The sequence below is a fragment of the Mastigoproctus giganteus genome, chromosome 8, assembly GCF_048544385.1.
Source record: "Mastigoproctus giganteus isolate SK-2022 chromosome 8, ASM4854438v1, whole genome shotgun sequence".
Classification (NCBI taxonomy): domain Eukaryota; kingdom Metazoa; phylum Arthropoda; class Arachnida; order Uropygi; family Thelyphonidae; genus Mastigoproctus; species Mastigoproctus giganteus.
This window is the reverse complement of record NC_143582.1, coordinates 79,430,204-79,454,843: the sequence shown is the minus strand read 5'-3', so window position 1 is coordinate 79,454,843 and position 24,640 is coordinate 79,430,204. Positions and strand designations below refer to the sequence as shown.

Sequence of the window (24,640 nt, the reverse complement as noted above, 5' to 3'; positions counted from 1 at the left end):
CTCAGACCAGAGCAGCAAAGCAAAAGGCTCAAGCTAATGGGAGTGCTGTGGCTCAGGGGAGAACTGAGGGAGCAGTTGCCCTCTGAATCACAGCCTTTTAAACTGCACTGCTTGCTTGATGTTTGTGGAGCAATTGGGTACGGGACATGATATTGCCATGGGGGATGTCTTTGTGTGTGTGTGATGTAAGGAGTGTAACGAAATCAGGCGACAACTCAGCATTGTTATGGGCCTATGAGAGCTTGAAGGACAGGGTGGATGCCCTCGAAGGATCTAAATTTAGGGGCCCATCAAGCTCTCAGCTGCCCCTCATCAACGCCAGAACTTGCACTTGGTCATCACACAACACAGCGGCAACCCCAAGGCAGAATGCGCTGGTCCCACAGGAACTAGTAGTTGTTGGTGACTCTATTGTCAGGGAAACGGGGAACATGCTTTGTAAAAAGGATAGGTGGAACAGGACCAGGGTATGTCTGCCAGGGGCAAAGGTTGATGACATTGTAGAGCGGATATCATCTTTTAAGGGCACAAAAGGTGGTATAGTTGTACACATTGGCACTAATGATATTAAGAGTAGGAGACAGGCGGAATTACTTAACAAGAACAGGTCACTGTTGAAAAAAAGCCGTGTTTTAGGATTGAATTTGAAAGTGCCTGCAATTCTGCCAGACACGATAGGAGGAAGTATATGATGAGAGCCTTGTCGATCAATTCGGCCCTAGAAAGATTGTGCAAGGCTCAAGGGGTAGAATTTTTTTTCAGCCTGGTCTGTACTTGTTAACAGGAGAAACTGCTTCTACAGGGATGGGATACACTTAAATAGAAAGGGTGCAAGAATATTTGCTGATGCTACGATGCAGTGTTAGGTGAGTCAGAAAACTGCTAGCTTGGGGGGATACAAGGACTAATAGATTAACAGTACCACTGGCAGAGGTGAAAGTGATTCTTGCACTGCTTCTATTGGAATGAGCAGCAGCCTGGAAAACAAGATGCAGGATATTTCAGAGACTGCTGGGAGTCATTGCGGTAAACACATGGGTTGTGTTAGGGTAGCTAAGAATAGGAACAGGTGCATGTATACTTACATGTACACCAATGCTAGGAGTATAGTTAATAAATTTGATGACCTTGAAGTGCTAGTCAAGACATCAAAGGCAGATATTGTTGGCATATCAGAGACGCGGTGTCACACAGACATAAGCAGTGCAGAATTGGAATTTGGGGAGTACAAGGTATACAGAAAGGATAGACAGGACAAGAAGGGAGGAGAGGTTATGCTGTTAGTTAAGAAACACATAAAATCAAAGGAAGTGCATCCAATTGATGTTGGTGGACCATGCAATGTAGAGTCTGTTTGATGTGACATAAGCACTGGTAAAGAAAAAATGAGAGTAGGTGTGTGTTATAGGCCTAATGAATCTGATGAGTATAATGAGCAATTGTGCAGAGAAATAGAGTGGGCCAGTAAATCAGTGAGTCTTATAATGGGGGATTTTAATTTCCCAGATATTGACTGGAATTTGTGGGTTGGTCACTCACACGCTAGCAAGGCTTTTGTGGATTTATTGGATGATATTTTTCTACAGCAGCATGTTCGGGAGGTAACTAGAGGGAGTAATACCCTTGATCTGATTATCAGTAGTGATTCTTCATGCATTAAGAATCTGCAGATAAAGGAACCACTAGGTGGCAGTGATCACAGTGTGCTGAAGTGGGATTTACTCAAAGAGGTAACTGCCATCAGAGGTAAAGGGAAGGGTTTTTGCTTTCGTAAAGGTGACTACGGAGGTCTGAGACGGTATTTAAATTCTATACGGTGGGACCAACTGAAGATTGATAAACATACCAACAGTAAACTCAAAATGGAAAGCATTCAAAGAATTAATCTTGGAAGCTACTAGGCTTTTCATACCAACTAAGAAATATTGTTCAAGATTTAGGACTAAATGGATGTCAGATGAACTAATTATAAGGTAGCAGAGTAGAAAAATGCATGTGACACATATAAATTAACAGGTGACAAGGAAGCCTATGATAGATATAAGTTGGTCTGTAACCAAGTCACAAAGGGGTTAGGTGGGCAAAGGCAGATTATGAGAAATTTTTGGCAAAGGATGCAAAGAAATGAAAAACAGCAAAGATTTCTTTACTTATGTGAACTGCAGAAGGAAGGAGATGAATCAGATTGGTCCCTTTAATATCAATGGTTCAATTGTTGATGATCCTGTTCAGGTAACTAATAAACTAAATCAATATTTTGCATCTACATTCACACATGAGGAGTTATTTCTGGAGGGGAATGTCAGAGGCGTATTAAACTCTGGCAGTAAGCTAGATGATCTTGTAATAACTGAAAGTAAAGTGGAGGAGAAATTGTTGAAGATAAACATAAGAAAGTTACCTGGGGTGGATGGAATCTATCCAGTTATATTAAATGAGGTAGCAAAGGAAGTACACAAACCCTTATCCATAATTATGAGAGCTTCCTTGGACTCATGTGAGGTACCCAGGGACTGGAGAAGTGCAAATGTGATCCCATTCCACAAAGGAGGATCAAAGGGCAACACAAGTAATTACAGACCTGTTAGTTTAACTTCTGTTCCAGGGAAATTAATAGAGGCACTTGTTAAAGAAGCATTGCAGGATCATCTAGACAAGACTTCAGTTATAGCTCGGACACAGCATGGGTTTGTTAAGGGAAAGTCTTGTTTGACCAATTTGATTGGATACTATGATGTAGTCACAAAGTAATTAGATGCAAAGAATAATTTTGATATCATATATTTGGATCCTAGAAAGGCTTTTGATACTGTTGCACATGCAAGACTGTTGCACAAATTGGAGCAGTGTGGCATTGGAAGCAAATTGCTGCTATGGATAAATGGATGGTTGAGTGGGGAAGACAGAGCGGTAATCAATGGACACTGCTCTTCGTGGACTAATGTTATTAATGGAGTCACACAGGGTTCATTGTTGGGTCCATTGTTGTTTTCTGTATTCATTAATGATATTGATGTTTCATTTATATCATTGGTATATCAAGGCTTAATATCCAAGTTTGCAGATGATACGAAGGTCAGCAGGGTTATTAATGACACTAATGATAGTACGCTGCTGCAACAAGATCTAGAAAAGTTGAGAGGTGGCAAATGAAGTTTAACATTGACGAATGTAAAGTACAGTAAACCCTCGCTATTCGCGGTGTCTGTATTCGTGGTCGCTGATTTAATATAAAATGAAACCTAAAAAAATGTGAATTTTAAAGCACCGTGAACATTTTCCACCATAAAAAACATGGGCGTGGCTAAAATTATCTTTCCTGGTCAAAACAGTGCTTAGTGGGTGGGGGGGAGAGAGGGTGGCAAAATCGCGAGCGTGGATGTTTCTCGCTAATCCTTGTTCAGTATGTGTTATGTGCTTGTCATGGAAGGTTTCGTCGTTTGCTTTTAATTTATATGCTTATAAATTGAATAAATTTATCAATTTATAAATTGATATGCTTACAAAAGTGATAAATCTTCCATTTTGCAGTGTAAAACACACTTTTTCGAGTGTTAATGGAAGAAAGTGACTTTATTACGGGCAAGTTCTTTCTAACCCGTACAAAAATATGGCTACAAATAAATAAATAAATAAATTTTCTGTTTATACTCCGGCACGACAACCAAGTCAGTGGAGTTTACAATAAATCGTCAATACAAATATTTATCGTATTTAGTAGTCACGGGCTTGAACCCTGGTCCACTCAAAGAACGCGTGCTATGTACTCTCGCTCCTGACCACTCGGCTACGTCAGGCCTAACAAGGGAAATGTGAAAAGATCAAAGAAGGTGATGACATTAGAAAATAAAATTGAGTTATTAGATAAAATTTCTAATGGTGAAAGTGTCTTCTCGGTGGCAAAACATTATAAAATCAATGAGTCAACGGTACGATCAATCAAGAAATCAGAAGAAAAAATCCGCCATAGTGTCCGTGAAAACGCGCTAATTGTTTCAAAAATTTGCTCTGTAACTTATGTTAAATTAGAAAAAATGGAAAAAGCTTTAAATCTGTGGATAGAAGACCGAACTCAAAATAAAATTTCGTTAAGTTCACTCATCATTCGTGAAAAAGCAAAATTCCTTTATCAACACTTTAGCAAAACTGGTGATAGCACTGGCGGGATAAGTTTTTTTTGCTAGCAAAGGCACTGGTTTGAAAGATTTGTTTGAAATTTCTAATAAATATTGCATTTAATATTAAATTGTTTCTTATTTTCATTTCGATGCCATATGCTTGCATTTCACTATGTACATAGTCATATTATGAAGGTACATATAATACATACATAAACTAGTCTAAAATTTTGTCTTTCTTATATATTTCATACTTTGGAACGGAACCTCTTTATTACTATGGGAGCCATAACTCAGTATTCGCATTTTCGGTATTCGTGGCATTTCTCAGGAACGAAACCCCCGCGAATAGCGGGGGGTTTACTGTACTGCACATGGGAAGCAGCAACCCCAGTGTAACATATCAACTGTGTGGCACTGACAGTGGTAGAGAGTGAAAAGGACCTGGGGGTAATTGTGCAGGCAGATATGAAGTTTTCTGAGCAGTGCAGACAGTCTGTAAGAGTAGGTCATGCTGTCTTGTCAATGATATACAGGAATTTTTCTAGCAGGGATATGGAGGTGATTATCCCCTTATATAAGGCAATGGTCGGGTCAAACCTTGAGTACTATATATATATATAGGCCTGGAGGCCTATAGTTTCGGCTTTTGTTTTTTTGACTTATGTTGTAATCTTGCTTTCTTGCTTTCTTCCATCATTTGCCACTATTAATACTAATGCACACAAAAGGGGACATAAATTGAAATTGAAAAAGGATGGTTGCGGGATAGATGTACAAAAATTTGCTTTCAGCCTGAGAGTTATTGATTGTCTCTAGAATTAGGCAGGAGTGAGTAGTTTGAATAAATTTAAAGAAGAATTAAGCATATTATTAAAGGGGATAGACAGCGTGGTTAGTATAATTACTCTTGAGAATACATCTGCATCTTTGAGAAGTCAGAAAATTGTTGTAAACAATATTTGGAAGCAATTTTTGTGATACAATCTTTAGCACTTTCACAGAACCACACATCCTTGTAGCAATCACTTTGCCTTTGAAAAAGGGATAATAAATTAAATGGTGTAAATTTCCCTAATCAATTGCCTTAAAAGTCATTCACTTTACACTTTTTATATAAAAACTTTCAAAATAATATGGAAGGGGGAGAATTGGAGTTTTATCAAAGGAAAAATTAAAGATGCTATGTATATAAGAAAATTTAAAGAGAGTATCATAAATATAAAAATATGAAGAGATATATAGATGCACTATGGATGCAACTATTTGGCACAACAGAATATAAATTAATCAAAAAAAATTCTGTACCTTGCACTCCCACTCTGAAATCTAAATTCAAAAGTAGTATTTCAAAGCACTTTCAAGCTAATAGTTCAATGGGTCACCCACTACTCAGCCCATAAAAAGCAAAGATTCCACGAGATTATTCAAATCACAAAAATGGCTTCTCTAATTCCCATTCTTTCTTCTAAACCAGTATGAACACATGCTGCAACCAGTCAACATCCTTTTACTGTTCAACTTCACACTCACAGAACCAAATTTTCTTCTTCCTCTTTTATTCATTCACCTTCCATTTTCTAGAATAACCTTCCTTCATACATATTTCCTGAAAATTAAAATCAACAAAAATTCAAATCTAACATCAACAGATATCTTCCTTCATCTTCTTAACCTTCAGTCCATGCACAGTACTAAGTACTCTAGGTTCTGATACCTCTTGTGTTTTGGGTTTTCATTAAAAAAAAAAATATACATATATATATATATATATATAATAAAAATTTCTAAATAGCATGATTAGTATACATAATATACTAAGACACCAAAGCAGAGAAATTTAAATAACAAAAAAAAATTATGTGTTTATAGCTAAACTGCATTTAAAGTGAAAAGTAGCATGACATTCTATATGCTTACATTAACCCACTGAGTTGCAAACCTGAGTGTACATGTTTTTCAAGAGTACAATTTTTTTTTTTTTTTCACAAGGAACTAACTACTTGTTCTAGCCTGACAGACAGTTCCCAGGAAAAATAAATAAATAAATAAAAATAAAATTTAAAAAATGCATACAGATATAACAGTACACAGCCCAAGCTGAATATTTTTAGAGTTCCTTCAGTGCATCATCTACTTAGCTCACAGTATGCTGGTGGAATAACTCATGGAGGGGGCTACTCTTTCTGACTGAAATCAGTTAACTACCCAGTGCCAACTGAAGAGGCCTGAAGAATTCTGCCAGTTCTCAATGAAAGCAACTTAACTACAGATAAGCTATGCACTAAAATAAGTGAGTAGAATAACACGTGCTATTCAGAAATTTTCACTTTTTTTTTTTTTTTTTTTTTCTAATGAAAGAGAAGATGAAAGATGACATCTGTTGATATTAGATTTGAATTTCTGTAGATTGTAATTTTCAGAGAAAATATGTATGAAGGAAGGTTATTCCAGAAAATGGAAGGTGAATGAATAAAAGAGGAAGAAGAAAAGTTGGTTCTGTGAGTTTGAAGTTGAACAGTAAAAGGATGTTGACTGGTTGCAGCACGTGTTCGGACTGCTTTGGAAGAAAGAGCGGGAATTAGAGAAACCAATTCAGAAGAACAGTGCCCATAGAAGAGGCAAGAAACATCTATTGAAGAGGCATGAAGCAGAAACAGAATGTTTATCAGACAGAGTGGAGAAACTGTTAGAAATGATCCATTAATTAATCTAACTGCCCTCTTTCAAATGGAATCTAGAAGCCTGAGAGAGGTTTTGGAGGTACAGCCCCAGATGTGGGAACAATATACCATGGAAAGGCAGATTTTCAATTAGTACAGAGTGAACAGCTGTTTGGAAAAAAAGTAATGGCAAGAGAGAAAAAGAGATAACTCAGTTTTTTAGATGCAGAAGAAGCAATATCTGTAATGTGCTTGTGAAGAGAGATTAGAAGTCAGGGTAATCATATATGATCTTGCCTAGAAATCAAAGTGTCATTGGAGATAACCATAAGGAGCAGAAGAATCCTTTTTTGCGAGATACAAGATAGGACTGAGTTTTAGAAGGATTGAAGTCAACTAAGTTATCTTTGTCCCACTGGAAAATAACCCGGAGATCAGCATTTAAGGAGGAATTAGTAGTGGATATTCGAGAAGTTGAAGTTGTTTGTGCAGGGCAAGGTTTCTCAAACTGGAAGTTGGAATGCAATGTGCTATCATCAGCAAAACTATGGATAGGACTTCCAGTCAATGGAGGAAAGTCGTTAAATACAAGAGAAAAAGAGTGGGAGAAAGAACTGAACCTTGGGGAACACCAGCATTATCGGAGACGTTAGAAGACAGAGAGCCATCTACCATCATCCAAAGTGAGCAGTCAGTGAGAAAACTAGATACCCAATTACAAAAAACAGTTGGCAAACCATGGAAGCTTATTTAGAAAACCGTTATGCCAAACAAGATCAAAAACCTTTGAAATGTCAAGAGCAACTGCTTGAGTTTCACCAGACTTTTCCACTTAATTTTTTTACTCACATAACCATATTCATAAATAAGCCCTCCAAAAAATAAGAGATAACAGCAACATACACAAATGATAAAAAAAAAAGGATCAAACTTGAGATGGAAAACCCATCTGGGGTCAAAGTTTCAATATCTCACAAATATTCTATTCAGAACCCAGTTGGCTGAACATTGGACATTGAAATATTGATATAATGTATACTAATTTACTTTTCAAACAAGAATTGTTTTATAATGCTTTCTTCTAAAAGAAGGTATCTCCCTTTCATAGCTATATCTTTAACTACCTTTTTTTTATAATTTTATTAGTATTTTTTACTTTTGTTTTAACTATTTTCCTTATTTGATGATTTTTTTTTTTTTTTTGTGTTTGTGTGTTTTTACTCTGAGTTTGGGTTTAAAAAAAGATGTCTTACTGATAGCAATTAAAGGTATTCTGGTTTTTCAAAAATAATTTTTGAAATAAATGAAAAAATAATGTAAGTAACTTCATGAATTACTATGCCCAATGAATTAAAAAAAATTACAGCTTAATTAGAAATATGTGAGATTTATCCACTTAAATATAAATTTTGGTCAATAAAAGATAAATCACTAAATCCTTATTTTTACAAGAATTCCTCTTGTGCACTGTGCTTGAGAAAGAAAGAGACTTAATGAAATCTACATTTAAGAATCAAAAATATACTTTAAAAATTATTGTAAATGTACAGTAATATCAGGAAAGAACAGTACACTTACTTGAAATTCTCCAATTCTCTGTCCAAACTGTTTTCTTATATGCACATAATCAAAAGTGATATCACAACAAGCTTGCATAATCCTAAAGTAAATCAATCAGAAGTCAGTTTAAAAGACATTACTTGATACAATATAATTTTAATTTTTTTAATGACTTCATTATATTATGACATATTTATTTAGAATTAAATGCAAAATGCATAAAATAATATTAAAAAACTCAAAAATAATATCAGAGTTCTGCATACTAATATATAAAAGCAATAGCAATCATGCACACAAACGTGATGATGAAAATGGACAAGAGCCAACAGAGGACAATATCCTACTAACTGTGTGGGGGGGGGGGTAGAGAAAGAGAGAGATAATCCCATGTTCAATATTCTAAATCAATCAGGAGACTCCACAACAGAGACCAGTGTACTTGTCAACTCATCATACACGAGAAAAGATAACAAAAGCAAAGTCAAAATTAATAATTACAGAAAATACAATTCAATTTCATTTGAACACATTTTTCTGAAATTAATCCATCTGTATTCTTGGTTGTACTAAATGGGCTACATCCAGACCAAGATTATTAGTAACCCTCAAAGTCTATTAGGAGAATTACATTTTAGAAGATATCTAGACTCAAAGATAACTTATTAAAGATGAACTGATAAATATAATTCAGTTCAGAACATGGTATCATTTCGCACAGACAATTTAAATCAGATTGAAATTTACTAAAAAACATCATTATATTGTAGATGAATTACTTCAATATGAGTTGCTCTACTCTTAAACATCAGCAAAGGGTGCAAGAATATTTGCTGATGCTATCGAGGCAGTGTTAGGTGGGTCGGAAAACTGCTAGCTTGGGGGAATACACGGACTAATAGATTAACAGTAGCTGCTGGCAGAGGTGAAAGTGATCCTTGCACTGCTTCTATTGGAATGAGCAGCAGCCTGGAAAACAAACTGCAGGGGATTCCAGAGACTGCTGGGAGTCATTGCAGAACAAGAAAATACACTGGCTGTGTCAGGGTAGCTAAGAATACGAACAGGTGCATGTATACTTGCGTGTACACCAATGCTAGGAGTTTGGTAATTAAATTTGATGAATTTGAGGTGTTGGTTAAAACATCAAAGGCAGATATTTTTCGGATAACAGAGATATGGTGTCACACAGGGCATAAGGAATGCAGAACTCGAATTTGGGGAGCACAATGTGTACAGGAAGGATAGACAGGAGAGGAAGGGAGGAGGGGTTATGCTATTGATTAAGAAAAACACAAAATCTAAGGAAGTACATGGCAGTCAACATGGCAGGACAGTGCAGTGTCGAGTCAGTTTGGTGTGACATAAGCACTGGGAAAGCAAAATTGAGAGTAGGAGTGTGCTATAGGCCTAATGACTCTGATGAGTATAATAAACAACTGTACAGAGAAATAGAGTGGGCCAGTAAATCAGAGAGTCTTATAATGTGGGATTTTAATTTCCTAGATATTGACTGGAATTTGTGGGTTGGTCACTCACACACTAGCAAGGCTTTTGTTTATTTATTGGAAGATTGTTTTCTACAGCAGCATGTTCGGGAGGCAACTAGAGGGTTTGTTATTTGGTTTTTAGGAGCATTAGCAACTAACGCCATATTGCTCCGGGGATATGCGGTGGTCATTCCTTGACCTTTCCGCATCTTCCGTATTTGGTGGTAACGGGCGCAACTAGAGGGAGTATATAATACTCTTGATCTGATTATCAGTAGTGATTCTTCATGCATTAAGAATCTGCAGAAAAAGGAATCACTAGGTGGTAGTGATCACAGTGTGCTGAAGGGGGATTTACTCAAAGAGGTAACTGCCATCAGAGATAAAGGGAAGGGTTTTTGCTTTTGTAAAGGTGACTACAGAGGTCTGAGCCAGTATTTAAATTCTATACGGTGGGACCAACTGATGATGTTACCAACAGTAAACTCCAAATGGGAAGCATTCAAAGAATTATTCTTGGAAGCTACTAGGCTTTTCATACCAACTAAGAAATATTGTTCAAGATTTAGGCCTAAATGGATGTCAGATGAACTAATTAGACAGGTGTCAGAGAAGAAAAAAGCATGTGATACATATAAATGAACAGGTGACACAGGAGCCTATGATAGATATAAGCTGGTCTGTAACCAAGTCACAAAGGAGGTTAGGCAGATTACGAGAAATTTTTGGCAAAGGATGCAAAGAAATGAAAAACAGCAAAGATTTCTTTACTTAAGTAAACTCCAGAAGGAAGGAGATGAATCAGATTGGTCCCCTTGATATTGATGGTTCAATTGTTGATGATCCTGTTCAGGTAGCTAACAAACTAAATCAATATTTTGCATCTACATTCACACATGAAGAGTTATTCAGGGAGGGGAATGCCAGAGGTGTATTAAACTCTGGCAGTAAGCTAGATGATCTTGTAATAACTGAAAGTAAAGTGGAGGAGAAATTGTTGAAGATAAACATAAGAAAGGCACCTGGGGTAGATGGAATCTATCCAGTTATATTAAATAAGGTAGCAAAGGAAGTACGGAAACCGTTAGCCATAATTATGAGCGCTTCCTTGGACTCAGGGGAGGTACCCATGGACTGGAGATGTGCAAATGTGACCCCAATCCACAAAGGAGGATCAAAGGGCGACACAACTAATTACAGACCTGTTAGTTTAACTTCTGTTCCAGGGAAATTAATGAAGGCACTGGTTAAAGAAGCATTGCGGGATCATCTAGACAAGACTTCAGTTATAGCTCAGACACAGCATGGGTTTGTTAACGGGAAGTCTTGTCTGACCAATTTGATTGGATACTATGATGTGGTCACAAAGCAACTGGATGCAAAGAATAATTTTGATACCACTATTTCAATCTTAGAAAGACTTTCGATACTGTTGCACATGGAAGACTGCTGAACAAATTGGAGCAGTGTGGCATTGGAGGCAAATTGCTGCTATGGATAAAGGGATGGTTGAGTGGAAGAAGACAGAGAGTGGTAATCAATGGACACTGCTCTTCGTGACTAATGTTATTAGTGGAGTCGCACATGGTTCAGTGTTGGGTCCATTGTTGTTTTCTGTATTTATTAATGATATTGATGATGGTATATCAGGCTTAATGTCCAAGTTTTCAGATGATAAGAAGGTCAGTAGGGTTGTTAATGAGACTAATGACAGTATGCTGCTGCAACAGGATCTAGAAAAGTTGAGCAGATGGGCTGAGAGGTGACAACTGAAGTTTAACATTGACAAATGTAAAGTACTGCATATGGGAAGTAGTAACTCCAGAGTAACATATCAACTGTGTAGTACTACACTGACAGTGGTAGAGGATGAAAAGAATCTGCAGGTAATTGTGCAGGCAGATATGAAGTTTTCTGAGCAGTGCAGATGGTCTACAAGAGTAGCTCAAGGTGTATTGTCTATGATATACAGGAATTTTTATAGCAGAGATAAGGAGGTAATTATCCCCTTGTATAAGGCAATGGTTAGGCCACATCTTGAGTACTGTATACAGGTCTGGGGGCCTCATTTTAAGAAGGATGTAGAGCTGTTGCAACGAGTACAGAGAAGGGCAACAAGATTAGTGAATGGAACAAAGGGCTGCTCTTATGCAGAAAGGCTTAAGTTTTGCAAATTACAGTGTCTGGAGACTAGGCATCTGTGAAGTAACCTGATTGAGGTGTATAAAGCCTTGAATGGTTTGAGCATGCTCAATGCTGATGGGATTCTTCCTCTTGCTCAGAATAATTGTCTGAGAGGGCATAAATTCAAATTCAGTTGTAGGATAGATGTGCAGAAGTTTGCCTTTTGCCAGCAGGTGGTTGATTGCTGGAACAAACTTCCATCTGTCATTGTAGAAGTTGATAGCTTAAATAGATTCAAGGCAGAACTACAGACATTTGGAGGGAGTGGATGGGTGAAATGAGAAGGGTGCTTTTTTTTTTTTTTTTTGGCTGATGCTATATAAGCTCACTTTCTTGCATCATGTGCCTTTACTAATGCTAATGCTAAACTTCAAAAAAGTAACTATTCTGAGAGAAGAACATTTAGAACTTTAGCCTTGACAACAATATCCAGAAGGATTTCAAAACATCAAATTTGCCTCTAAATGGTTGGGTTACTGGAATGTTTTCCATAACATTTTCTTTCCAGCTTCTTTCTATAAATTCAATCATTTGCCTTGAAAAAATTTTCTGAAAAAAAAGTGAGAGCGAAAGATGAACAAAATTCAACTTTGCTGCCGCATGAGCTGCACAAATATACAAGAATTTGTATTCCAACTGTCATATTTATATATTTGTGCGTTCGAATTCGTGCTCAACTTTTGTCGGAAATTACATAGTTTTCATGAGAGAAATGGATTGCGTCGGTCAAGCCATATATCAATGGCATATAAAAAATGACCCTCAGTGTTTCTCTTGCTGTGATACGCATTGGACGTGTTTTGCGCGAACTCTACGCACACATTTACAATTCTACGATCGACAAAAGTTAAGATTGTTTTGTTATACGTTTTCTAAACCCTTAAAAAAAACTGTCGTTCAAACGAAGTAAATCTGATTCTCCTGCACCTAGTAAGAAAAGGAAAACAATATCTTTGGAATATAAACTTAACATTATCAAGGATTTTGATAGCAGAATGAAAATTTGTGAATTGGCAAAGAAGTTTGAGCTACCGGAATCCGCAGTAAGAACAATCATAAAAGATAAAGAAAGAATTCATGAAAAGGGTGAAAAATGCTCAATCCTTGGACTCAAGCATAATTCATAAATCATGGTATTATTGCTAAGATGGAAACAATGCTGAAATTATGGTGTGATAATCAAGAACAGAACACTGTGTGCTATCAAGCTAAGCTGATTTTTGAGAGGTTGAAAGAAGAAGCTGGGAAGGCGGACAAAGATGAAAATTTTGTAGCTAGTAACGGTTGGTTCAACTGATTTAAAACTCGCTGTACCTGGCACAGTATCACGGAGAGTGGAGAGGCGGCAAGGGCTGATAAAGAAGCTGTGTCTTCTTTTCCTGAGACACTCAAGGCTGTGATAGAAGAAGGTGACTATAGCAGTGAAACCGTATTTAACGTGGATGAGACTGGCCTGTTCTGGAAGAAGATGCCTAAAAGAACTTTTATCGCGCATGAAGAAAAAAAACTTTCCAGGCTTTAAGGTTTCCAAAGACTAATTGACAGTGATAGTTGGCAGAAATGCAGCTGGTGACTGCAAGTTAAAACCTCTCTTAATTTATCACTCCGAAAACCCAAGAGTTTTAAAAAATATATCTAAAATTAGCTTACCAGTGATTTGGAAGTCAAATCATAAAGCTTGGGTGACAGCTTCCGTTTTTGAGGACTGGTTTGGTCACCACTTCACACCCGAAGTCGAATGTTATTGCAAGTAAACAGATTCCATTTAAAGTGATGCTTCTTATTGACAATGCACTCGGTCACCCTCCTGCCACCCTGCCAACATTCAAGGCTTACTACACGAGGCGTTCGTTTGCATGTCTGAATGAAGCTATGAGACAAAATAATGAGATATCTGTTAAAGACTTTTGGAAACAATTCAATGTTTTAGATGCCATAAGAATCATTGAAGAATCTTGGGATGAAATTCACAAAAAAACATTGAATGGTGTCTGGAAGAAACTTTGCCCATTTTTTTTCAAATATGAGACGAAAACAACGCCAGAAACTGATCATGTCGCTCATGTGATAGAAGAAGTTGTTAATCTTGCCAGGCAATTAGATTTGGAAGTCAATGGTGATGATGTCTCCATCTGCACATCTCCAGGCCCCCATGGACTGGAGATGTGCAAATGTATCCCCAATTCACAAAGGGGGATCGAAGGGTGACACGAGTAATTACAGATCAGTTAGTTTAACTTCTGTTCTGGGTAAAATAATGGAGTCACTGGTTAAAGATGCATTGCAGGATCATCTAGACAAGACTGCAGAAATAATTCAGACACAGCATGGGTTTGTTAAGGGAAAGTCTTGTCTGACAAATTTGATAAGATATTATGATGTGGTTACAAAGGAACTGGATGCAAAAAATAATTTTGATATCATATATTTGGATTTGGACTTTTGACACTGTTGCGCATGGAAGACTATTGTACAAATTGGAGCAGAATGGTATTAGGGGTAAGTTGCTACAATGGATAAAAGGATGGTTGAGTGGGAGAAGACAAGAGGGTGGTAATTAATGGGTGCTGCTCTTCGTGGACTAATGTTATTAGTGGAGTCCCACAGGGTTCAGTGTTGGGTCCTCTGTTGTTTTGAATATTTATCAATGATATTGATGAAGGTATATCAGACTTAGTGTCGAAGTTTGCAGATGATACAAAGGTTGGCAGGGTTGTTAATGACAGTAATGGCAGTGTGCTACTGCAACAGGATCTAGATAATTTGGACAGATGGGCTAAGAAGTGGCAACTGAAGTTTAACTTTGACAAATGCAAAGTACTGCATACGGGTAGAAGTAACCCCAGAGAAATGTACCAACTGTGTGGTACTATACTTAAGGTGGTAGAAAATGAAAGAGACCTGGGAATAATTGTGCAGTCAGATATGAAGTTTTTTGAGCAATGCAGACAGACTGCCAGGGCAGGTCATGGGGTTTTGTCAAAGATATATAGGAATTTTTCTAGCAGGGAGAAGGAGGTGATTGTCCCAATGGTCAGGCCACGCCTTGAATACTGCGTACAGGTCTGGAGGCCTCATTTTAGGAAGAATGTAGATTTGCTTGAGCGTGTACAGAGAAGGGCAACAAGATTGGTGAGGGGAATGAAGGGATCCTCTTACCAAGAGAGGCTTAAGTTCTGCAAATTGCAGTGGCTAAAGACTAGGCACCTGCGCGGTGATCTGATTGAGGTGTATAAGGCCTTGAATGGGTTGAGCACGCTGAATTCTGATGGGATCCTTCCACTTGTTCAGAATACGAAACTAAGGGGGCATAAATTCAAATTAAGAAAAGGCAGATGTAGAATAGATGTGCAGAAATTTGCCTTTAGCCAGCGGGTGGTTAATGCTGGAACAAACTTCCATCTGTCGTTGTGGAAGCTGATTGGTTAAATAAATTTAAGGAGAAACTGGACAGGCATTTGGAGGGAATGGTGTGATTTTTTTTTTTTTTTTGGCTGATGCTGCATAAGCTCATACACTTGCTTTCTTGCATACATGCCACTACTACTACTACTATGTCAACGAGCTGTTGGAATCACATAGTCGGGAACTGACAATGAATGAGCTCATAGAGATGCGTGAGGCAAAACGTCACTGAAGTATCCGACACTTCAGACCCAGTTGCACCAGAAAAGCACATGACAATTGCAAGCTTGACAGGTCTCAGCTCAATTGAAAAGGGCTTAAAAATTTTAGAAAACAGACTCCAACGAAGAACGCGTTATAGCTACAAAGCAAGGAATAAAAAAATTATTAACTTGCTATGAAGAAATTCTGCGTGAAAAAAAGGCGCTCTATTGTCAGACGAATTTGTTAGATTTTATGAAGCCATCGACATCGAAATAACTTGTTTACGTAACTCATTTATTTTTTTAATACATATTATGTATTAATATGTATAAAGAACTGCAATTTTATTAAATATTTTTCTTGTAAACTAGTGTTTTTGTTAGTCCTGGGTCCCAATTAAACAAAATTTATATGTATTTGTACGCAAAGTTGTACCACAACTTACACGAATTCGACTTAAGCGATTTTCGTCGGACCCACCTATCGCGTAACTTTGGGGTATTACTGTACTAAGACACCCAAATAATCAAATTAAAATAAAATCAAAAATTTCCTGAATGTCTTACTTCCAATGCATAGCAACTCAAAGCAAGATAAATCAAGTCAAACTCAACAATAAAATAATACTCAAGCAGGTAGGAAACATGTTTTATATGAATCCCATGTCTTTTATCAATCTTTTAGAGCCAACCGTTCCCAATTTTAAAAAATAACCAATGATCAGATAAAAATTGAAGACATACTATGAGCCCATTACAATTCATACTGACATAATTATAATAGATATTTTAATATTTAAATGGGTGTGGTGAACTTAGTTTCATAGTACACCTGCTGCTGGGTTTCCAAAGTTGTCTGAAGCAAAAGTGAAAGTTTGCATATTCACTGGACTACCATTGAATATTTAACCTTTAAGCATATTTTACACCTAAATAATCTAAAGAATTACAAAACAAAATGATTGTTTTTGAAAGTAATGTCTGGTAGGCAATAAGGCTTGTAATGCATGGGTTGATTGATGGAACAGTACGGAAAGACTAGTGCATCATGTACCTAAAGCTGCACTAATTATATATGCACTTTTTTCAGTTATCTGGTGAGACAAATAGTAAGCACAGGAAACATTACATCAGAACATTCAGACAACAAAGAAGAGGGATCACCAAAGGCAGGATGCAGCTAGGATATGGGAATATATCTAGTGTTTGGTTCAAGGTGACCTTTACAAGAAAAAGACTAAATTTCATTTTTGACTGAAGTTTCTTTTTATCTTACTTGGTAACAATCTAAATTACATAGGCTGCATTTGGTAAAATGATATATTCTCTTTTATTAAGTTTCACAACCTTAATAATAAACATGGATGTATTGAATTTATAAGCAAAATTTAAGGATTTTTTTTTTTTTTTTTTTTTCAATTTCTGGAGAGTGCAATAAAAAAAAATTAGGGTCATATTTATAACCAGAATACACAAAATCATAAAGGTGCAGCAATAAATTAAACTATAAAAAATTTTTCACACTGTAATCAATAAAAACTTTCATCCAGGGGATAATATGCAAGTAAAAAAAATAAATAAATAAATAAAAAGAGACACACAAGAGCACAAAACCTACCCAACTGGTCCTGCAGCTAATACCAATCTTTCATAATCAAGACCATTCATCAGTATGTACACTCCTTTGCCTGATCCCCCAACAAGGTTTTCAGCTGTATAGGATTATACCAAATAATCTTTAGAATCACAAGCAGATGATCTAATCAGTGTACTATAATAGATTAGATCTAATCTATTCAAGTATCAAAAGTAAATTAGAATATAGGTAAAGAAAGAAACAGTGCCGCTTCATAAAAGATAATCATATAATTAAATTACTATAATTAAATTACTATACAGACAGTTATAGTAATTCAATTTAAAATAATATACTGCATTCTTCATCAAAACTCAAGCTAAAGAATATCGAATAAAGATAAGGTAGTTGCAGGATACAGGAGAATGAAGTGAAGAAAACAGAACCTAACAAAGTTTTATGGTAATTCAAATTAAATTACTATGCAGAAAGTTATAGTAATTTGATTTAAAATAATATATTACATTCTTCATGAATTACAAGTCTGAAGGATCACCTCAACCACACAATTTTATTATGAATGAAATGAATGTTGAGAAAATGTGTTTAGACAAATTTTAAATAAAAATATCTTTCAAGGAATATATTTATTTCTGTAATCATATTTCATGAAATGAAAAAAATGTTATTAACTTTGGTTTTTTTTGGGAAATGTTTAGTATAAGACAGCTTGGTTTATGGCAGAATAATGTGGCAATGATGATATGGCCAATTCAGAGTCCCTAACTGAGCCCAACCAAACCACTGTGGAAGCAACTAGAAAGACCTTTGTGAACGCATCAATGGAGACCAACAAATGATTTGCCCAAATAAATATTGCTGGCTAGAAAAAGGGAAAAATATTTCCACTGAAATTTCATAAACTGTTGCAAAGTATTTCACAAAGACTATGTGCTCCATCACTAGCAAAAGGAGTCCAATACATATTAAAATCTAAACTGTAAATCACCATTAAGCTTTCTCTGATGATCTAAATCTGATAATGTTTTTATATAAAAGGGTACAGTGTAAATAATTTTATTATAATAAAGGATATCTCAATGAGTGTTTAAAATGAAGAACAATAATATTTTAAATAATAATTTAGGAACTTCTTTGAAGATAACTCGCCTTTTTATTCTGCTTGTAGTTAAATTCTCATGAGGTGAATTTTTAAATTTAAGAAAACTATAAATCCAAAAAACCATTAAAATGCTACCCCTTTGAAGTGCATTTCAAGAAGTTAAATTATTATTGTAAATTTCAAAACCAGAAACCACTGAGTGAGTTATAACCGTTCAACATTATTTTAAATAAAATGTTTCTTAAAATACTTTAAAATATATGATTTCGACAACGTACAAATTAGTGAAAACGCATCATATTAGTATGCAGCTAAACTCTAAATTAGCAAAAATATGCAAAGGCGGCATTCATTTAAGTTATATTTCATATTGTGAATACCTTCACAACGAGTTGCCATAATATTGCACTACTTTGAATAAGTAACGCTTCGCCAAAGGAAAAGACTGTTGTTACTTATTCTCAGTGGATACTGCCACCCAGATGGCACCGTTTCAAGGCTACTTGGCCCTTCTTCGGTGGGTGGGTGAGTAGGTACCCTAGTGATGCAGTGATGACAAAACAATGACAAAACAAAGAAGGGCCAAATAGCCCTGAAATGGTGCCGTCTGGGTGGTGGTATCCACTGAGAATAAGTAACAACAGTCTTCTCCTTTGGTGAAGCATTACTTATTCAAATAGTGCAATATCATGGCAACTCATTGTGAAGGTATTCACAATATGAGATATAACTTAAACGATGCCGCCTTTGCATATTTTTGCTAATTCAGAGTTTAGCTGCAAACTAACATGATGCGTTTGCACTAACTTGTATGGTGTCTAAATCTCTTGCAGTCTGAGGCTAAAGCCCTTAACGTATTTCAATCTATGATTTCTTAAAATGTTATTCATTAATTACCTGGAACTTTACAGTCATCAAATATTAATTCTCCTGTAGGTGATCCTCTCATTCCTAATTTATCTAAATGCTGGCCTACTGAAAATCCTGGTGTGTCCTAAGCACAATAAACAGAAACATTCTTCAAATAGGCCTCAGGGGTTGGGCATATTATAATATAAATTTTTAGTAGTTTACACCAACCTTGCTTTGCAATAATAAAACAAAAAACAAAATTAATAGTTTAATAAACCGGCGCCTCTGTAGCCAGGTGGGAAGGAGCAGCAGTGCGTAGCACACGCTTCTTGATTAGACCAGAGTTTGAGCCCGTCACCACCAAATACGGAGGATGCGGAAAGGTCAGGGAATGACCACCATATATCCCGAAGCAATATGGCCTTAGTTGCTAATGCTCCTAAAAACCAAATAACAAACAACAAACCAACAAACAGTTTAATAAACCAATATTACTAATTTTCAATAAATTACTATTTACAAAAAGTTTATAAAACAAAAGAAAATACATTAAAATACAATAAAATATACAGAATTAAAAGTGCTAAAATCTGAAGCTTTCAAAGGTTCTGCCTTCTTTCTCAAAAGTACGCTTTGTTTTTGCAGTGCAATCTTAAATACTTGCAGATTCACGGCACATGTCACGTGATTCAATAACACGTGCATTGTTCTCATACGTAACGGAACCGGAAGTGGCTCTGGAGCGCGTCAGGTGGAATCGTTCATCCCCTCCAAGAATCACTGTCTCAAAGAGGGGATGAATCTGCATACCCCTATCTCTAGCTCCCAATGGAACTAATCTGCAAGCTCTCGAGCCACTTGCGGTCCCAAAACCTATGCGCCCGGTCGATGATAATAGTTTCGTCCAGTGAGTTTTGATGCTGCTTCTCCCAATAATGCACTGCCACGGCTGATTTCACATAATCTGCATTCCTTATCGCCTTCATGTGCTCCCCCAGACGATCCTTTAGATGCCGTTTTGTTTCCCCCGCATAACATTCCCCACAATCCCGGCACTTAATGCTATAAATGACCCCACTTACACTTTCTTTCGGAATGGGATCTTTCACTTGTGACAACACTGTGTGCAACTTACGTCCTGGCAGCTGCACACAGCGTGTCTGATGATTCCGTAATACACTGGCTATTCGCTCGGTTAGACCCGGATAATAGGGAATGTATGCGGTGGCTATTGGTGTAAATGTCTCACCTCTCCTCTGTTCTCCTTTGATATACTTATTTATGATCCTCTGGGGGTAGCCACACCTCAGGAGATCCGCCGTTACGTGCTCAAACTCTTTCTTTCTATCCTCGGAGGTGCTACAATGTGATTTAGCCTTATCTATTAGTGCTCTAATCACACTGTTCTTGTGATGTTTGGCCTGAGCTGAATTATAGTGTGAATAGGTTTTCTAACATAAGTTTTCTGTAAACCCTAGTCTTTAAACATGGGCCTTCTCTGTAGACCAACACATCCAAGAACGGTAAAACCCCTCCTTCTTCCACCTCCGAGGTAAACTGTATAAATGGGGAGAAGCCATTAAGAAAATTCAAAACCTCATCTTCACTCCCTTTTCGAATAACTGAGAACGTATCATCTACATATCTTTTCCACGGACGCATAGGGAGAACCATATCACTAAATATTCTAGCCTCAAGCTACTCCATCGCCAAATTAGCAATAATCGCACTAATGGGGAAGCCCATTGCTGCCCCGTGAACCTGCTTATACGGGGTCCGGAAAATTGATCGCCAGCAATTTACCGCCGCATCAGTTTATCGCATTTTACCGTCTAGAAGAAATGAGATGTGTTTGGTCAAATCATAAAAAGTTATTTTTTATTTAAGTTTCTGCCTTAAGCTATGATTAGCATATTTTTGGAATTCTATGAACTGTGAGGGAATAGTACGGAAATAAAAAAAAAAAAACTTGTATGGAAACATGTAAATTCATAGGTAGATTATGTATTTTAATAGTTAAATGTATCACAAAAATAGTAAAAAAATCCATTATTTCAACAATATAACAATTGGTTAATTTTAAACTAAACTAATTATAACATTAGCTATGTCATAGTACACTTCAAAAATTCAAAATGAATGTTTATGCAATCTTCAGAATCACTCACGTTGGGATAATTAATTACTAAGAAACTGTAATATTTACAACACAGTATGTAAATTATTAATAAGAAATATTATGCGCTATACCTCTTAGATAATCAACAATATCACCCCGTTCATCATATGCACTAACAAGCCTTTTAAATTCGTTCATCACAATCGCTATACTTCTTTTTTTTGTTGCCCGTATCACTTCTACTTAAATATTGTTCAATGCGCATTTCGTTAATACTTTGTTCTTTTTTAATGCCATCGATAAATTTCCAAATGTTGGGATGATAAGCAGCGACTTGTTCCTCAAATCCTCTATGCCACCCTTCAACAGAATTATTCGTTCTTGGTAATCCTTCTAGAACAAGCTGGCGTACGTTCCACATTTCATGGGAATACTTTGGTGGTCGACGAAGATGTCGTCTGGTTGGGCATCCAATCCATGTATCCTCAAAATAATCAACAACTTCTTGCGATTCTGGAGGAAAAACATTTTTTCACACAATTGTTCCAAAACGACCTACACAAAAGGTCGTTTTTGAAAGAAGGCAGAGCCTTTGAAAGCTTGAGATTTTAGCGCTTTTAATTCTGTATATTTTTTTTGTATTTTAATGCATTTTCTTTTGTTTTATATACCTTTTGTAATTAGTAATTTATTGTAAATTAGTAATATCGGTTTATTAAACTATTAATTTTGTTTTTTGGTTTTATTATTGCAAAGCAAGGTTGGTGTAAACTACTAAAAATTTATATTAAAACAGAAATATGTCATTATTAAAAAGAAAAATAATAAAAAAAAAAACACCATTTCTTTATTTTTTTTTTTGTCAGAGAAGTGAAAAGTAATACAGACTACTAACAATGTGAAATTAACAAATATATAGGCAGATAATCTATCCTTTCAACAGAGTAAGGGAAAGTAACAATTCACAGCATTCTGATAGACAAAAATGAGTACTTAAAAGTTAATGCTCTCTAAGAAATTAAATCACGGGACTCATTGGGTATTCAACCATCCAACTCAATGCTAGAGCTTACACTCAAGCACCCAGCTGTACAGCTGAATTTTTCTTCTCTACCATGAGTCTCATCACTCCATCTAACATCTGTTGAGGCCTTCAACAGTATTTCTTAGTTGGTATAAAAAGCCTAGTAGCTTCCATGATTACATCCCTGAATGCTTCCCATTTAGAATTTGCTGTTGGTAACTTCATCAGTAGGTTGCACTGCATATATTTTAAAAACACTGTCTGAGACCACTGTAATCACCTTTATGAAAGCAGAAACCTTTCCCTTTACCCCTAATAGTAGTTGCATCTTTAAATAAATCCCACATCAGTAAACTGTGATCACTGCTGCCCAGTGGTCTTTTACCTGCAGATTCTTAATGCATGAAGAATCACTGCTCATAATCAGATCAAGAGTGTTGCTCTCTCTCTCTCGCTGCCTTTCTAACATGCTGCTGTAGAAAACAATCATCCAATAAAGCCACAAATATCCTGCTAGCATCTGAATGACCAATCTACAAGTTCCAGTCAATACTGACTGAACATTGCACTTGCCATATCAACTGGATGCACTGCCTTAGATTTTATGTGCTTCTTAACTAAGAGCATAACTTGTTCCCCCTCCCATCCTGTCTCTACTTACTGTTTACAAATTTTACTCCCCACATTCAAATTCTGCATCCCTTATATCTGAGTTATACCAAGTCTCTGATATCCTTGCAATGTCTGAATTTGATGACTTGACCAGCACTTCAAATTCATAAAATTTATTTACTATGCTCCTTGCATTGGTGTATATGGAAGCAAATGTCACCATAATTTTTTTTTTTCCATATAATTTAATCCCAGGGGCTCAACATCTGGTGAATATGGGCTTGGCACACCCAGAGTCCTGAGCTGAATATCATCATTCTTCTCTTTCTTGGTGATTCCCTTCTACTTCTCCCCCCTCTCTCTCCCTCCCTCCCAGGTTAACTAGGAATTTTTTTTTTCGCTGGTGCAGCATAAGCCTCAGGCTTCCATGCACTATATGGCTAGTAATAATAATAACTCTATCAGATAATGCTCTAACCATTTAAACTTTCTTCTAAACTAGTTCTAAAAGCTACTACAAAAACCTTTCATAGACTGCATCTTGTTTCCAAAATAAATTTATAATTATTATTAGTTGTTGATATGGGGGTTTGATGGCACATAAGCTACTTTGGCTATAATGCGCCTAATTATTATTATTAGCTGAAGCTCCCTGGTATTAATCATTTTGATTTCTGTGATATCTAATATTCTGCTTTCATAACAACCTAGTTCTTCTGCTAATTCTACTTTGCCATTTAAGCTTCTAACACTGATGATACCCACCTTGACAGTTGTTGTTCCAGTAGCATATTAGCACTGTGAGCCTTGGTTCCCTAACAAGCACAAAAGGAACCTTCTTGTTGACCTGGGTTATGTCCCAGCCAGTATGACTCTCAACAGCTTTGTCCTCCTGATAAATTTTCAGCCTATAAGTTATCCAATCTGGTTAGCTAAATCCCACACTGGCAGCCTAATCTCATTCATTCATTTATTCAGCAGCCATATAATTAGTAAGAAATAACAAGTTACGCTACAAGAAGGAGAGGAATGGGCACTGAGCTATGACTTCAGTCAGTTCCTCAAAGCCTAGCTTAGGAAATGTGGTATCTCCTCCTGGTTAAACAGCCTCATATTAGATAGTAAAAGTCTTAAATCTATTTAAAAAGACATTGAAAAATATTATTATTAAACCAAAAAACATAAGAAGGAACAAGAGTTGCCTATATAAAATTGTTTATTAATACCTTTTCAATAATGAAGGAACTTATTCCGTGCTGAGGTTTTTCCAAATTTGGCTCTGTTTTGGCATAAACAAAGAGGATGTCAGCCAAAGCAGCATTAGTGATCCAAAATTTTGTTCCATTCAAAACATAGTAATCACCTAAAAAACAACGAAATCAAACTTTACAAAACAATACATACTGAACATATTAAAGTACAATACTCAAAATCTAATTGATGAATTTACTAATCACTTATTAACCACCAACACAGATTTTAGTTCCAAAGACAAAGACCATTATCCAAATGGTTACAAGGGGGTATCAAAAAGTTTGTATCCTTACCTAGAAATAAAAATAGCTATAGAAAGATGAAACTTCACAGGAATTTTAATCCTTTTCTTTATACTCCCCATGTATATTAACACATTTCTCCCATCTATGGATCAGTTATTTAATGCCTTGATCATAGAAGTCCGCACTTTTTGCCTGAAACCACGATTCCACTT

The 24,640-nt window shown here is 36.3% G+C and overlaps 1 protein-coding gene across 1 annotated transcript in view; it reads right to left on the bottom strand.

The window, feature by feature from the left end:
- The window catches only part of LOC150081659 (isovaleryl-CoA dehydrogenase, mitochondrial), a 116,867-nt gene that overhangs the window by 43,929 nt on the left and 48,298 nt on the right, over positions 1-24,640 (bottom strand). The window contains exons 6-9 of the mRNA XM_090380580.1: positions 24,156-24,292; positions 19,220-19,316; positions 17,242-17,335; positions 8,360-8,441 (exon numbers count right to left, since the gene is read on the bottom strand). Of these exons, the coding sequence (XP_090236706.1) occupies positions 8,360-8,441; positions 17,242-17,335; positions 19,220-19,316; positions 24,156-24,292 (410 nt within the window). The remainder of the gene's footprint in view (positions 1-8,359; positions 8,442-17,241; positions 17,336-19,219; positions 19,317-24,155; positions 24,293-24,640) is intronic.